The 16,325-nt window shown below is 54.5% G+C and overlaps 1 protein-coding gene across 1 annotated transcript in view; it reads left to right on the top strand.

Annotated features, from left to right (window-relative positions):
• The window catches only part of WNT2 (Wnt family member 2), a 48,282-nt gene extending 33,662 nt beyond the window's left edge, over window positions 1–14,620 (top strand). The window contains exon 5 of the mRNA XM_038557468.1: window positions 8,877–14,620. Within this exon, the coding sequence (XP_038413396.1) occupies window positions 8,877–9,106 (230 nt within the window). The 3' untranslated portion in view covers window positions 9,107–14,620. The remainder of the gene's footprint in view (window positions 1–8,876) is intronic.
• Window positions 14,621–16,325: the final 1,705 nt, after the last annotated feature.

Raw genomic sequence — 16,325 nt, 5'->3', positions numbered from 1 at the left:
AGACCTCCCATCCAGTGGAGGGAGGAAAGGCGAGGACAGCAGGTGAGAGTAGCTCCTGTGAGGAATCGGCCCACCCAGCTGGGACGTCAGAGTCACTTCAGCGGGCCCGCGAGGAGTTGGCCTTGTCAGGTTTAACGGGATCCGTAGTGAAGTGGAATAGAGAGGCCAGGCAGAAGCTGGGCGAAACAGGCTTGTAATGGGACGTGCTCTCGGGGAGGTTCCGCGGCCGCAGAGGGTGCAGGTGGGGGCAGCGGGCACTGAGCTGGGTAGACTAGACGTGACAGACATGGAAAGCCTGGAAGAGGCCGATCGTAGTGTTTTAGTTCCACGATAGGATTCGCTCATTTACCGGCCCCGCTTGCCCGTGCCCGGAGGCTTCTCCTGCCTCTCACAGAGTCGTCGGCTGAACTCTTCCGACGGAGGCGGAGATGCCGCGTCTCCTAGTTTGGGGTTTGCAGCCCTTGCTGCGCGAGGGCCAAGCCGTGCGAGGAGGTGAATGTGCGGGCTCTCCAGCGCTGGCTCGAACATTCTTTTCTCCCCTCGATAAATCTGTGTCGTTACTGACAACACGTAAGTCAAGCGGAGGAGAAACAGCCGATTGGATGACGGGCTGAAGTGAATCTTGCTTTCCGTCCTAATGGTCAACATATGGGCTCGTGTCAGCCTGGAGTGGCAGGAATTTCCAAAGACACGGGCCCATCCACAGAGAAGGCGCTCGAGAGCGCGCCCTTCCTCCACGGTCCCAGAGGCGTGGGTCTGGGAACTATTAGCCAGAGCTCTCCGTCCTCCTCTGCTGTCAGGAAGATGCATGTCGGTGGAGACAGAAATGTTTTTGCACTGGGAGCCCTGACTCCATTATTAATTTTATAGCTCCAGGGAAGGGACGCTCGACTCCAAAGTTCCCGCAGCGCTGCCCCGCCGAGAGTGGGCTCGATGGCCCCAACTGAGGTGATTTAGGAACCCCGATGCTTCTTCCTCCTTGCTCCACCACCCCCCCCCCCCCGCCCTGTGCCTATTTGAACTCTGAAGGGTGAGGACAACCCTTGCGGGGAAGAGAAAGGAAGACCTGGCTGGAGCTCACACCTTCCCACACCACAGACCTTGCAGACTGCCTGGGTCTCCTGGGCACGGAGTCTCGGCAGATGAGCTCCTAACGCTGTGGTGTGAAGGTGACAGAGGAAGGTGGGGTCCACCGAGCCCGAGTCTGCCACCCTCTGTCCGGGGATGGGATCCGTACCACATCAGGGCGCATGTCGGGGAAAAGAGCCTCTGACCTGCCGCTCATCCTAACCGAGTAAGTCAAAGTGCAGTAAGAGATACTGTACATCACCATGAACGATGCTTAAAATACATAAATGGGAAGCATCTCATTATGCGTCTATCCTCTTAACACGTCAATTTGGGAAACTAATGATAGGGGCATTCCTCAAAATATTTTTTTCAAGATTTTATTTATTTAGTTATGAGAGACAGAGAGAGAGAGAGGCAGAGACCCAGGCAGAGGGAGAAGCAGGCTCCATGCAGGGAGCCCGACGTGGGACTCGATCCCGGGACCCCGGGGTCACGCCCTGGGCCGAAGGCAGGCGCTAAACTGCTGAGCCACCCAGGGATCCCCCTTAAAATATTTTTAACATTTCCTCTGACGTGTTCGTAAAGACAGCCACGCATGCTTTTGTAGATACTGTATGATGCGAACAGTCGACCTCTAAAGATCGATTTGGTTTTTTTTTTTTTTTAGATTTTATTTATTTATTCATGAGCAACACAAAGAGAGAGAGAGAGAGAGAGAGAGGCAGAGACACAGGCAGAGGGAGAAGCAGGCTCCATGCAGGGAGCACGACATGGGACTCGATCCCGGGTCTCCAGGATCAGGGCCCGGGCTGAAGGCAGCACTAAACCGCTGAGCCACCCGGGCTGCCCCTCGATTTGGTTTTTGGAAATGTCTCGGCGAATCTTAGAGTCTGGGGGGGGGGTGCTGGGGGAGTGCACGGGCTCAGGCGCGCCATCCTGGGGAAATGCAAATGGGCACCACTGGCTTTTCTGGACCAGAAAGCTCTGCTTAGCGGGAGTTCTTCCCAGTTTTCAGCCACGGCCCCATCCGTGGCATAAATCAAAACCTCCTCGAGGACACGTACCTGCTTTGGAGATGTGCATCTCGGTGTTGCGAGGTCATTAGAGAAAGTGATAGGATTCCCACGGGGACGCCAGTGGGGGAAGAGCGCAGCACAGGCTGCTAACACCACGTGAACTAGCCTTTCTCATTCTCACGTCACGGTGGGTGTCCTCGTTGTCTGTGGCCAAGCATACGCTGGGGGAAAAGTCCCTTCCCAAAAGGTTACACGTCAGGGCCGCCGCCAGTTCTTCATTTGATAAAATAACGGAGGGAAAGAGCAGGAAGGGATGTGCTTCCTGGGGTCAGGCGGGGCTGTGGGAGGGAGCTCCCTGCCGGATGTCGCGACGGTCAAGGGCCTGGCCCCCGACTCACGCAAGCCCGGCTTCGGATCCTGACCTGCCGCCTGCTAGCGGTGTGACGTGTGTGATCGTGAGCAAGTTACTCCCCGTCGCCCGTCCCCTCATTTCCAAACCTGGGACAACAGTACCTACTTTCTAAGCTTATAGGAGTGGAATGAGACAGGAGGGGCAAAAGGCTTTTCCCAGGGCTACCCCATGTCGGTTCCCCAGAAACACTGGCTCCAATTACGAACGGAAGGACAACGAGAGAGAGTTCGGAAAAGAAGGATGGAAAGGGGATGGGGAAGAAGAGAGGGGAAGGAAGCACGAAGAACGAGGGGAAGAGAGGAAAGAGGCAAGGCCGCACGGGCCTCGGGCTGACAGGTGGCGCCGGCCTTGTGAACACGGGGCTTCCTGCTGCGGCCCAGACAGGGAGGGTGGCTCATTAATGAATTGGTGTAGTATTTGGGGAAAAAAAAAAAAGATTTAAAAACGTATGTCTCAAATATTTAGAACAAGCAGGAAGATCCTAAAACTCAGAGGGTCCCTTTCACAGAGCTCGCTCACACACACACACACATTTACAGTCTTGATTCTTAGCTCATAATTATTTTAAGAATGACGGTGACGCCTTCTGTTCTGCAAAGGACGGTGGGTGGAGGGGGGAGACAGTAGTAGAGCCCTTCTGCTATCGTTAACATCGTTAATAATAATAATTGTGATAAAGGAAAGCAATGAAAAAAAAAAGGAAAGCGAAGCCAGGGAGTTTTGTATAGATTCTGCAGCCTAGAAAGGTTCTTTCCAGGGCTTCGATGAAATGGCTCTATATTCTGTTCAAATGGCAGCAAGTGTCCTCCTCCTGCCCTACGGTCTGTCATTAGATCTGATGAGCTCCAAACCCCAGAGGAAGGGCCGATTCGCAGCCCACTGTCCTGTAGCCCGGTCCCCTCCCCAGACGACGGAGCCTGCCCTGCACCTGTCAGCTGGCACGGTCCTTGGGGCCCTGGGCCCTCGGAGGGGCCACTCATCCTCCAGGCTGTCGCCCCAGCGCTGCTCTCACATCAGGGGCTCCCAGCCCTCAAAAACCCCTGCCGTCTTCCTTCTCCTGGGCCCTATTCCGCCCCGTTGGGGCGGCCGGTGGACAGCGCTGTGTTCAGATCAGCGGTGTTCTCCGGCATCCTGCGGCCGAACGCTGAGCTGCTGCCATCTCCACGCCAGGGAGAGATCTCAACGCTTCGCTTCCTTGACTGAACCACTTCTAGGTTAGGCTCTTGCCCGTGGCCGTCACCCTGACCGCTTTTCTCTGAGTTTTGACAGTGTTGAGGTCACTTCCCTGAGCACCCCTCCTGTTCAGACAGAGTCTGGTTCAGTTTTTCCGCATCTGAGAGACGGAAACCGCCCCCAAGCATCCCTGCAGCTGGGTCACACCACCCACCACCGGCTCAGGACCTCCGTAGGCGTCGGGCCCCTGTGGGGACGTCCCCGGGTGCGATGTCGATAAGATGCCCTCAGCCTGATCTGGGAATGAGACTCTTCACCCCCGTCCCCGGGCACCCCCCACGCCCACCTCACAGCCCCAGCGGGGAGAGAGGATTCTCGTCGCATGTATTCGTATTTTGACGAATGCGTATTGATGGAAGCGAAGAGCGCTCGTGGGTGTGCAGGGCTTATGGACAAAGCACAAAAAGGTGACGATTCGGAGCAGCCTCTAAGGTGGCAGGTGACGGCGCTTTTGCACATCCGCTGGGGGTCTGTCTCGGTGGCACCACGGCTTCCCTGGCCACCTCCGGGGTAGATTTCCTACTCTGCGTCTCCATGCTGACCCCTCTCCGGAGTCCCAGACAGCATTTTCGGTGCACTCAGTTTCTACCTGGACGACCCACTGTCACCACAAAGTCGACATATTGAAAACAAAACTCAGTATCTCAGCTCAAAGCCAGCCCGTCCCCAGGGCTCCCACCCCGAGGAAGGTCACCAGCATAAACTCAGTCGCTAGAGCCAGACGCCTGGGAGCACTTCCTGACGCTCAGCCTCCACGTCCTGCCCATCCTGCCTCCTCCACACCCTCCCCGAGCCCTTTAACCTGTCCGGCCCCCACGCCCACCGCCACTGTCCTTGTCCCAGGGTCACCCTGGGCCCTGCCCAGGGCACTTCACTGCTCCCTAACTTGGCCCCTTGCCTTTACCCCGGCTCGGGTCAATCCATCCGACGCCAGCACCCGCAGCAGGCCCTTGTGAATGTAAATCCATCCTGCACCCCCTTGTGTAAAAACCCTCAGGAGCACCCCGTGGTCCTTGGGTTAAAGTTTCGGTGCCTTCCCCTATTATGCAGGGCCTTCCGCGTCTCGGCTTCTGCCCACGTCTCCAGCCTCACCTCTCGCACTCATCCCTGGGAAGGCTGCGTCCCAGCCGCGTTAAAACCTTCCCGCTCCTCCCGTGTCACAGTTTTGCGTATGTGGCCTCCTCCCTCTTCTCGTTCCTGGAACATAAAACACACAGGAAAGCGCACGTGTCTCACGGACAGCTCAGGTGACCAGACCCCTCTCATCTCTCCCCAGACCAAGACCCGACAAGGACCAGCCTTCCAGAGGCCTCCTTCATGCCCCTTGTCACTATTCCCCGAGGGAAGTCGGTGACCTGGGATGGCACAGGCTGCTTTTTCCCACTCTTGTACTTTATGTAATTAAAACCCACCGGCATGTGCCCCATGTCTGCTGCTGCGTAGCAAACCGCCAGGAAACCTCGCAGCCTAAAATAGCCTTCAAGTCCTACCTCGGGCCTCATGGCTCCCTGCAGCCACCTTCTTTCCTCTGCTTTGTCACCAAGCTGCTTGAACACCGGCCATGCTCTGGGACCCTAACGGCGTCTCTCTGCCCTGGCGTCCCCCTCGCTCCACGACCCCCCGGCTCTCATCAGAGGCACCCGTGACCTCCTTACTGTTGGGCCAAGTCAACACTCTCCAGTCTTTTCCTCCTTGACCCCGTCCCTGCAATTCAGCAAGTCCCCGAGCCCTAGTGATTTTCCCCTCTAACCCCATGCGTGTTCATCCCACGCTCATTCTCTCTCCCGCCTGGACCAATCCAGCCCTCAGGGATACCCCCCTCTACCCCCGGCCCCAGGGAGCTGTTTCGGGCTTCTCGTTCCCACGGGGTTTCTGCTGAGCAAAAGCCTGAACAGGCTCCCCACTCACTGTGGAATGAAAACCCAATTGCAGCAAGGCAGGAGGGCCCGACACCTGCGCTCCGACTCCCCTTCCGAGCCCCTGTCTCCTACGTGGGCTCTGCGGCCTCGCCAGTGGGCCCGGGACGCCTGCCGGGATGCCTTTTGCCCCATTTTCCCTCCACGTCTTCTGCTTACCCCCTATGCCCGATCTCTGATGCCACCTCCGTGAAACTGTGCTGGCAACAGCGGCTTGTCTGACCCCGCTTGCGGCTATAGCCTTATCGAGAGCAAAGTTATCATTACTTTCACGGGCTTGGCTCACTCCCTCTAGAACACGAGCTCCAAAGGCCAGGATCTTGACTTTGCTCTGATACATCCCGAGCCCCCCCGCCCCCCAGCGTGCTTAGCACATAGTAGGCACCTCCGCAACACTGCCTAACGGAATGGAAGGGCCGCGTCCCCTGAGGCCTTCTCAGGCCAGCTGCTTTTCCTGCATTATCTCACCCCCTCCTCACCCCTGCCCTGTGAGGAAGGGACTGGTTTTGTCCCCATTTCGCCAGGTAAGGAACTGATGCCTAATGAGATTAAATAGTGTGCCCGAGGTCACCCAGGGGCTAGACCCCGAAGCTCGGACTTGACCCCTGACCTGTCCAAGCTCTAGGAAACCTCATCCCACCGTCGTTGAGCTTTGTCTGCAGCGGCGCTTTGTACAGAGCTCTCCTGAGGTTCCGGAAGGCCTTCCCCCCACTGGCACGGCTCAAGGAGTGGAGATGCCTCCTTACATGTTAATCCCTTCGTTATATCACGAGTTCTCCGAGAATAGGAAGTGAATTCTAATTACTTCATTTCTCCGCCGCCACCGCATCTTGCAAAACTCTAGACCCAACTGTCTAAGCCACCGAACAGCAGCATCTCTGTCCGCGTTGATTGCGTGTCTGCAGGATGAGCTAAGGGGTGTGCTGTGAAGAGGCGCCGTCGGGAGTGGGGAGTCCTCCTTGTACAGACGGTAGTTTCGAGCTCCCGGGCGCCCCGACGCTGCCGCTCAGGCTCCGTGCTGCTGTAGCACGAGGGAGGCTCCTGGCCTCCCCTGGCTGACCCACCCTCCACCCCGACCCCAGCCCTTCGCCATCCTTCCTGTCATCGTGAAATCCCTGCCGCTCTTCCTGCCCTCGGTGGCCTGGTCATGCAGAACGAGCTCGGGCCGCCCCCCTCTTCTCCTCGACCCTGCGCCCTGCTGCAGCCCGGCTGCTTCCCGGGTCATTCCTGCCCCGCAGGGCAACGTGACATTTAGGCAGATAATTGAAACACGGTTCGGGTTGTGATAAACAGAGGGACAGTCACGAGGCAGGAGTGAGGAAGCAGGAGAAATTCCTCAGTAAATGATAGAGGGACTGAAAATGAATGAAGTCACTGTCTTTTCCATCCTGACAGACTATCATTATTATTATTATTATTATTATTATTATTATTATTTTAAATAATGAGTTTAGCTACTCTTGGTTTGTCAAGTATTTAGGATTGTCGATTGCAAGTAATAGAAACTGGAGCGATGTCAGCTCAAAGGGGGGATTTGTCCTAAGGATACAGGCTCTCCAGGACCCCAAAGGTTGCAATGCAGCCGGGCCTTGGGGAGCAATGGAAGCAGCTCGAGGAAGATGGCCCCAGATCAGAGCAGCATCCTCTTGCCCTGTCATCCTGGCTGTCTCTGCCCACCTGCCCCATTCTTACCTGTCCGGAGGCCTCCCCTCGCCCGCACACTTCATCAGGTGTGCGGCTGCCAGCGGCTACCACGTGTGTATTTGGTGACACTGCCCGGCCCCATCAAGCCCGCAAATCCCCAGGGAAGTCTCCCTGCCCGGCCCAGCATGGGCCAGGTGCCCCCACGCCCGGGCTGTCACCTGCCGGTGGCACAGCAGCGTGATGATGCTCACCGTGGCTGCCAGGGGCCCGTTTCCACGCCAGAGGAAGAAGCAGGAAGGATCCTTGCAAGCTGAGCAAACTCCACGAAGGCCCCGCTCCCCGTGGTTCTGGGTGCGATAAAGCTCCCGCAACGGAGTTCTGGGCGCTTCCCCAGGACTAGACCAAGTGGAGAGGCATCCTACCTCGGAGAGTCTTTTTCAGGGACAAACACATAAAAATGAACTGCCACGCAGGCGCTCCTGGTCGTCCCCAGGAGGTTTCTGTGCCAGTCCCGCTGGCTGAAGGCCTGGCGTCTGGCCTCCCCAGGGGCCTCTCGCACCTCTGGGTGGTCCCCGGCGGCAGCTCGGAGGGCGGCAATGCCCCCCCCCCCCCCCAGCAGCCAGGTCCTCTCCTCTTGCTAAGAAGGCAGCAGAGTCAGGCCTGGAAGAGAGAACCCTCCCCTTGCGGGTTCCGCGCGGCGACAATGCTGGAGCGCTCACCCGCGTCCCTGCGTCCTGGACGTGGTTTGGCGGCAGGTGAGAGGGAGCCAGGGCACGTCCTTCTTTCTTTCGGACCCGGCCTTGCCCATTCTGCACCACACCAGCCCCGCTGGTAGGGATCGGCCCACACATTTATCTAGCTCAGGAGCGGCACCTCTCCTGGTCTCGGCCTCTGGGGACTGCCACCCAGGCCATGGTGGGCACCTGGGGACCGCAGACCCCGGGGCGGGGGGGCCGCAGCCTGAGGACGGCCACCCGGGCCATGGTGGACACTTGAGGACTGCAGACCCCATGGGGTCCAAGGCCTGGGGATGACCATCCAGGCCATGGTGGGCACCTGGGGACCGCAGACCCGGGGCGGGGTACAGCCTGGGGACGACCACCTGGGCCATGGTGGGTGCCTAGGGACCACAGACCCCATGGAGGCCAAGGCCTGGGGATGGCCACCTGGGCCACGGTGGGCACCTGGGGACTGCAGACCCCGGGGCGAGGGGGCCACAGCCTGGGGACAACCACCTGGGCCACGGTGGGCACCTGAGGATTGCAGACCCCATGGGGGCCAAGGCCTGGGGATGACCATCCAGGCCATGGTGGGTACCTGGGGACCGCAGACCCGGGGCGGGGTACAGCCTGGGGACGACCACCTGGGCCATGGTGGGCGCCTAGGGACCACAGACCCCATGGAGGCCAAGGCCTGGGGATGGCCACCTGGGCCACGGTGGGCACCTGGGGACCGCAGACCCCGGGGGGCCGTGGCCTGGGGCTGTGCTGTGGGGGGCCTGGCCCAAGGACTGCCCTCCTGCCGAGGCAGACCCGGTACCCCACGCCCACCGGCTCAGTGACCCCTCCCTGGCTTGTCTTCCAGGCTCCCCGGGGACGGCGGGCCGCGTGTGCAACCTGACTTCCCGCGGCATGGACAGCTGCGAGGTCATGTGCTGCGGGAGAGGCTACGACACGTCCCGCGTCACGCGGATGACCAAGTGCGAGTGTAAGTTCCACTGGTGCTGCGCCGTGCGCTGTCAGGACTGCCTGGAGGCCCTAGACGTGCACACGTGCAAGGCCCCCACGAGCGCCGACTGGGCGGCTCCCACATGACCTGGGCGGAGGCCCCACCGCCGCCCTCCCTCCCTCCCTCCCACAAGGACTCCTCTGGATCTGCAAGGACACGGCGCCTCTGGGTTTTCTGGGGGAGACTTGTCCTAAGGCACGTGACCTTTGTCTCGACAGAAGCCCCCCACCCCCGGGGGCCCCGGGCCTGGGGCCACGTGCTGCCCATAAAGATGCCTTCCCCTCCCCGGCTTCTGGCCCCCGGTGCACCCCTCCTCCTGGTCAGCACTGCCACGCGGGGCAGGGGCATGGAGGGGCCTGAACCCCATCGCCACCCGCCTGGACGTTCCCTCCTCTAGAGCAGTCGACCAGAGGGGGAAGAGCGTCCCGAAGGAGCTTTTCCTGGGTCTCACAATAAATGCTCGCAGTTCAGAAATTCTGCACTTCTCTCTGGAGGGTGAAGACAGCAGGACCAGCTGCCACTAAATTAACTTTAAATCTCAAGAAGACCAAGCAAGGCTCTTGCCTGATCAAGTGATTTTTTTTTTTCACAGCCCTCCCTCCCCACCCCAACCCCCCACCCCCAGGGGCAGCTGGTAACGCCTGGAGAAGGATGGCTTTCAATGAACTTGAGGTTTAACACACATATTTTTCAAGGCATTTATTGTCGTATTAAAATCTGATGTGACAGGATGGGACTGTTGTCCTTTGGTACAGTTTGGAGTCCCTACGATAGCAAGAGCCTCAGAAAGTGATTGCTTTGCCTTACTGTGCCCCCTTGATATCAAGCTTTAGGGAGTGAGACTTCCTTCTTACTTAGGACCTGAAGGGAATTTAAAAGAAGATTGATCGTCTGGCAGGATAAGGTACCTATTGGGGCAAGGAGGGGGCAATGGAGGAAAATAAGTTAGTGGAATATCAGAAGACGTGCCTGTACAGATGAGGTACAAAGGGGGGCAATACAATTCATATCTGGTATGACGCACGCGGCCCATGGAGTTTTGCAGTTGAAGTGGCTTTGAGAAAGCAAACGTTTCGGATGACACGACCGGGGACCCAGCAGCCTGGGCGGCCTCCACCGTAAGCAGGCGCCCAGCACGTGTTGGCCGCGTGTGCCGAGGAGCCCCCGCTCGTACCCATTGCCCTTCGAGCACGTTTCAAAGAGCTGTCACGTTGAACTGTGCTCATCCGGGGCTGACGAGGTGACAGGATGCCCTAGCCCTTGCAAATGACACACAGCCTTGCTTGGAGAGTTGGCAACCCGAGTGTATCATGTTACAAACAAATCGTCATTTGGAGGCTGTATTTAAGGGGCCCGGCGGTGATTACGGTGATTACGGGCCCAGAGGTGACGTCCAGGGGAGGTGGAGAGGCTGCCGTAAGCGAAAGAAGGACAAAATAACCGAAGATACTTCTCACCCCGTCCCCCGGTTCAATTAGGCTCTGCTTCTCCATGTGGCCTCTTCCCATTTATTCATGGGATGCTTCCTTCTGTGCCTCTGGTGACCAGTGGCTGACGCTCGTTCGGGGACAGCCTGCCTCAGTTCCTCTGTCCTTGCTCTGCAGCAGGGCGACTACGCCGACCTTCTCTGACAGCTGCCCGCTGGAGTTCTTGGTCATCACTGATGCTCACCTCCTCGCCCTCATAAAAATGGCAGATTTCATCCCCTTCCCTTCACTCCCAAATCCTCCAATTTTTAATCTGATTTTTCCAAAGTAGCTCTTTCATCTTTTTGAGTCTATAGATTCAGAGGGTGGGAACAGCGGAGCGGGACACAGTGGCCCTGAGCTCCGCGTGGGCCTTCGGGGGCAAGGGGGCGGCCAGCAGGTGAGCCGTCCTGGTTACGTGGAAGCTGCCTGTGGACGCCTCTGGGGGATGCAGGAGCTCGCACGGTGGTCCCCAAGCCACCTGCTTGCCCTCCTACCTGCTGGATGTGCTATGACATCATAAATCTGCGGGTGTCTCTAGAAATGGAAAGGATCGAAGAGGGCATCTTGGCTCCCTTCCGTGTGCATCTGGGGAAAGCGGAGGCCAAGAGGGGCAGAGGTCCCTGCAGTTATCTGGCATCGCCCCCAAGTTCCATCGTCAGCAGAGGAGTCGGGAAAGCCAAGCACTTTATCTGGTTTGTCTCAGAGTTAACCCAAGCAGATTCTAAGTAGCTTTAGCTTCCAAAGGAGATGGTCATTATTTCTTTTAATTCCTGGGATGTTTTGATCTGACTTTCATGCTGAGAGGCATAAGGGGCAAGGGCACGAGGCATATCCCTGCAGAAACCCACGAAGGAGACTGTGGGAGACCATGACAGCCTGCTCAAGTGCCAGTGGCTGTGGCCGTTAGGGAGGGTGTAATCACAGAGTGAAGTATTTTTATCTGCTTTTACTTCTGAAAGAGGAAATCTCCACTATTTGAAAAAATAAAAAATTAAAAAACAGGTGAAGACCACTTCAAACTTATTTTCTTTAGGGTTTGGTTGAGGATCAGCGTTCCATAATTCTAAGATCCACGAGACTCTGGATACCTGAAGTCCGTAAGGGAATGTTACAGCACAATTTACGCCAAACAAAATGAAAGAATCCATTCGGTTCAGATCCCCTACAAATTCCCTCTCAATGAAAATCTTATGATAAAACCAAGCTTTCTAGGCCCACAAGGATGCCCATTAAGGTTCTGCAATAGCTGAAAGAGTTCGGACACAATACGAGATCTTGACTTAGTAGAGCTTTCTATGATAAAGACGTAATCTGCACGTGACTCTGAGTCTCAGCCAGCGAGTTGTCTTCTCGGTCAGTTGGCCTGCCTGACTTGGGCCGCGCTTGGCAAGGCTGGACTGGACTGACCTTGGTATCCTGTGAGCATGCTTGGCAAGGGGCATCCCGGCTGCATCTTGGGCAGCCTCTCACACGTAAGCTCCAGCCCGAAACCCCGAGTGCCGTGAGCACGGCCAGCTGGGCTCTCGGCACCCCCAGGACGGGGGCCCTGGCCTAATACGGATTTCTCCAGAGTGGAAGGAGCGGCCCCGAAGGATGTGTCAAACGGCCGTGCATTCAGAGCCGGGCTGGAGGACGGGAGAGGACTGACCGGGAGGGGCCAGGTGGCCGTTGGCGACGCCGGGCTGGGCTTGGCCGTGGTGAAGAGTGGCTTCCCCCGCTCTTGCAGGGTCACTGCCCTGCTTCCTCCTGCTGTGGCTTCCCCGGCCCCTCCCAGGACCTCGGGGGCCCAGAGGTGCGGGCCCCGCTCACGTCCCCATACCCAGCTGCCACGCTTCGTTTCAAGAGGCCTCTGGATCGTCGAAACCATGTTCCTTTCTATTGGGTTTATCACGAAGCCTGACCACATCAGGCATCATGTTTTTTTTTTTTTCAGAGGGAGTAGCTTTAAAGTCAGAAAAATCTAGCCTCCCATTGACATTTCTCTGCCTGATTAATTTATTAAGGAATCCTACATCAAGTCTACAAAACCTAAAGCAGGGCCCCCGCCCCCACCCCGGCGACAGGCGACATGACCGCGTGTGCTTGTCCTCGCCAGCGTTTCCAGGCCCAGATCTTATTATTACTTCTCATTTATTAAAGGCTGGCCTGGGGCTGCTGTGGTCTCAGCTGAAGAACATCCGTGTCCCCTCTTGCCTGCTCTCCAGATACAGGCCCGGAGAGCTGCCCAGTGGACCAGAACCATTCTCTTGTGTCTATTTACTGTGCTTCAACCTGGGTTTCCTTATCTGAAGAGCGAGAAGTGTACTCTTCGCAAATAAACCGCGCCAGTTCCGAAGCTGGTAAATCGCTTTTGTCAGGTCTGTGCTGACCTTCTGGAAAAACAATCCGCTGGTATAAGCTCACAGAGGCGGGCTCACCTTGACCTTCCCTTTACCTACGCAGAGAAAACTTTCACTCATCCATGAGAATGTTCTTTACATTTTTCAGGGGATCAGCAAGGTGACAGGTGGTTTGCAAAGCCCAACATGATTATTATTTTTCTAAATCATCGTTGTTCCAACTCTATAGCTTTTTTTCCCTGATACTCACATGATTCCTGTTTAACCAAGCCTCCCACTTCCATGAGCTAATAAAAGTGTCACGCAGATTGTTACAAAGAACTATTGTTATTTACAAGTCTGCATTTTCTGTGAAATCAAAACATAATAAAGTGAATTTTCAGTGTTGACTTTGTTATTTTAAACCTGTCACAGTCTTGCCAAACCCTCTGGTGAAAAGAAATCCCTGCGGGTTATGGGAACTCTGTCCTTGTCCTCTCTCAGGACTGCTGATCAAGAAGTGTCCCTCAAGTCTGCAAAGATTTTCAGGGAAGACAGTTGGCTCACCTTACTGATAAGTACTCTGGTGAGTCTATGGGGAAGACTCCTATTCCTGATGGAGAAATTATTTTCCACACACACTTTCACCCTGTGTTCTCCCCTGGGTGCCAGCTTACCCCCTCTAGGTGCCAGCACGCTTTGGCCGTGTTTATAAATCCAGTGTCACTCCACAGCAGCTAGGCCCAGCCCCGTTGACCTCTCCAAATTCTTACTTTCCATGTAAGTGCTTGCTTTTGGCTGAAATGGTAATTTTTCAGCTTGATTAGAAACAGACAAGACCCCTTGCTCCTTTCTTGAGATCTCTGTGTCCTGATTGTGGGTGCTACTTCTACACTAGTAGAGAAAGCTCAGAACATGGAAATAAACTCTCCTCCCGCAAAGAAAATCCATCCAACATCGGCTCCTCCCTGATGAATTGTTTTAGGTGACCTGACTGAGCAAGGTGCTGACTCTGCACTCCAGTACCCCCCGGGTGGCCCGATAGCCAGGTTGCTTGCTGCCCCTCTAGGATTCCTTTGACCCCTTTAGAAACTCCCATGCTTGGAGGATCTTCAGAAGAGGAGGTGACACATGTGTCTGTGTGTATTTTTCAAAGAACATTTTCCCCCCAAATTTTTGCCCAAACATTATCAATGAGATTCCCCTATTCTCTCACCTTTTGAGTGAGAGGACTGTCTACACATTGTGAGGTCTTTAAAAGCAACCCTGGTCTTTACACACTAGATGCCAGAGGCACTCTCCTGCTTCCCAGGTGTGACCACCGAAAGTGTCCCCGGACACTGCCAGGTGTTCCTGGTGAGGGAAGGAAGAAGCAAGGTATAAGAGAAAACCTTTCCAGTTGAGCACCACTGACGTAACATTTTGGGTCAAGTCCTCTATTGAAATGCAAGCCATAAACACGTCTGCCATTTTCAATCTGGAACACTTCACTGGGAGTGATAATTGAATGGGATTAAGTCTTGGTATTAGTGCATCAGACTGACTGGGAAGGGATCTGTTGGAATGGGTGAATCTAGGAACCCCTCGGCAGCATGGGGCAGAACAAGACAGGCCGACCTGAAGCTCACTGTGTGTCCTGGGAGGTAGGAAAGCACGAGGCTACTGTGTTTTTGCAGATAAGCCTTACCTGTAGGGAGTCAAAGGAAGGATGGAAGCTTAGCAAGGAGAAACAATAGTGTGGTTTCAAAAGCTAGAGGCAAAAATCTTAGAAACTCAATTTCATGATGCTCACTGGGGAAAAAAAAAAAAAAAAGCCCCAAGATAAGGCCCAGAAGGTGGAAGAGTGAGAAAGTTACAGCTCTGCATAGATTAGTTGAGTAGTTTTGAGTTTCTCAGGACAGAGAGGAGGGTACTGATAGAGAGGGAGCACCAAAAAATAGAGAAAAGACTGAGTTTCAGGCAAAAAAAAAAAAAAGAATCTCCAGTTTCAGGCCAGGGTGGGTATCATTTGCAGGTTGATCACTGAACCTCCCCCCACAACACACACAGACACACACACGCTGCCAATTGTCCCTGTTGCAGGTGAACCCTAGCCTTGTATGGGCGGTATTTGAGGAGAGTGAAGCAATCTAAGTGCTCTCCAACGTGTGCCAGCGAAGAGTGGGAAAAGGAGAGCCCATGCTGGATGAGACATGGGGCAGAGTGGAGAACGAAGTAAGCCTGGATGACAGACAAAATAAAGGATAACCCTGGCTGGATAAAGGACCGGGGGCCGGTGACAACTGGCTGAAAGAAGGAAATGGAAAGTCAATCTTCTTCTTGACAATCTTTCATGGGCCCAACTGAATTTATGTTTTAGGCTGCCTGTGGAAATAAAGAATGGACTAAACCATTTGGATGAACAAATAACTTCATCTGTTCCCTCGTGCTATTATCTAGTTCTAGATAATACAGCATGATTAAAATCTGATCAACATGATCAATTTACCATTTACACTATTTTTGGACTCTTAACTTGATTTTGTAATTTCTGTGTAGTGACTGACCCTGCAAAAGCCCCTGTAATTGAATCACAGGCTCTGGATTTCCCCAGGCAGTCCACCCAATCCTATTTTAATAGCACTGCAGGCCTTCCTAAATTCCACAGAAGAGAGGAATCATATTACTGCCCGTAAACCCAATTCAAATGATTAAATGATGAAGATGCATCCAGTGTCCAGTCAGCCAGCTTGCTCACACTGGTTATTTCAGCAGAGGCTTGGGGAGCTCGGCGAACCCATCTGTGAGTGTTTCAGAGCCTCATGTTACAGGTGGAGGTCACACACCAGCCGAACAAATAGCAGGAAATACAGAAAACGAAATCTGAATTGGAGTCTCCAAAAGTCTACCCACCCAAATAAACTTTGGCATCTGCCCCTTGATCATTATTCTCCAATAGTAATGAAGACTTCATGAAAGGCCTTGAACTCTGAGTTGTCATTGTGGAATCAGGTTTAATCAAGACAAATATCCCCAGCCTAAGAGTACAAGTAGAAGAAGGGAGTACGGGTTTAATTTTCTTATATATTGCTGTAACTATAAACAATGCCTTATCTTCTCAGTGACTCTCGGGAAATAATAAGCACCAGTGTTTTGTGAGTATTTACACCAGCCCTTGGAGAATTTATTAGAATCATGATTCACAGATGAGAAATCTCCCTCTTCTACAGGGCTTAGTAACTGGAGTAAGAATTACTCAGTATTCTGTACAGACAAATGAATTGGAATATGTCTGGCTATTAACCATTCATTTGCTGGTGATTTTCTTTCATTTTTTTTCTGAACTGACTGAATGATTGGGTTAGGATGGTCCCTCTCGTTTGTGTATTGTAGACATGCAATTAAATGGTGTCTAAGAATTATGTTGTTCTGTCTTCAACAGAGCAATGAGGTTACATGACACTTCTGAGGGTATGAGAGCAAGGAGTCATTGGAATCACGGAATGTCACATTTGGAAGGAACAATGCACACAATTTAT

Source organism: Canis lupus, chromosome 14 (assembly GCF_011100685.1).
Source record: "Canis lupus familiaris isolate Mischka breed German Shepherd chromosome 14, alternate assembly UU_Cfam_GSD_1.0, whole genome shotgun sequence".
In the NCBI taxonomy this organism is placed as follows: Eukaryota; Metazoa; Chordata; class Mammalia; order Carnivora; family Canidae; genus Canis; species Canis lupus.
Note: the sequence above shows the minus strand (reverse complement) of the source record. Positions and strands in the feature narration are given on the sequence as shown.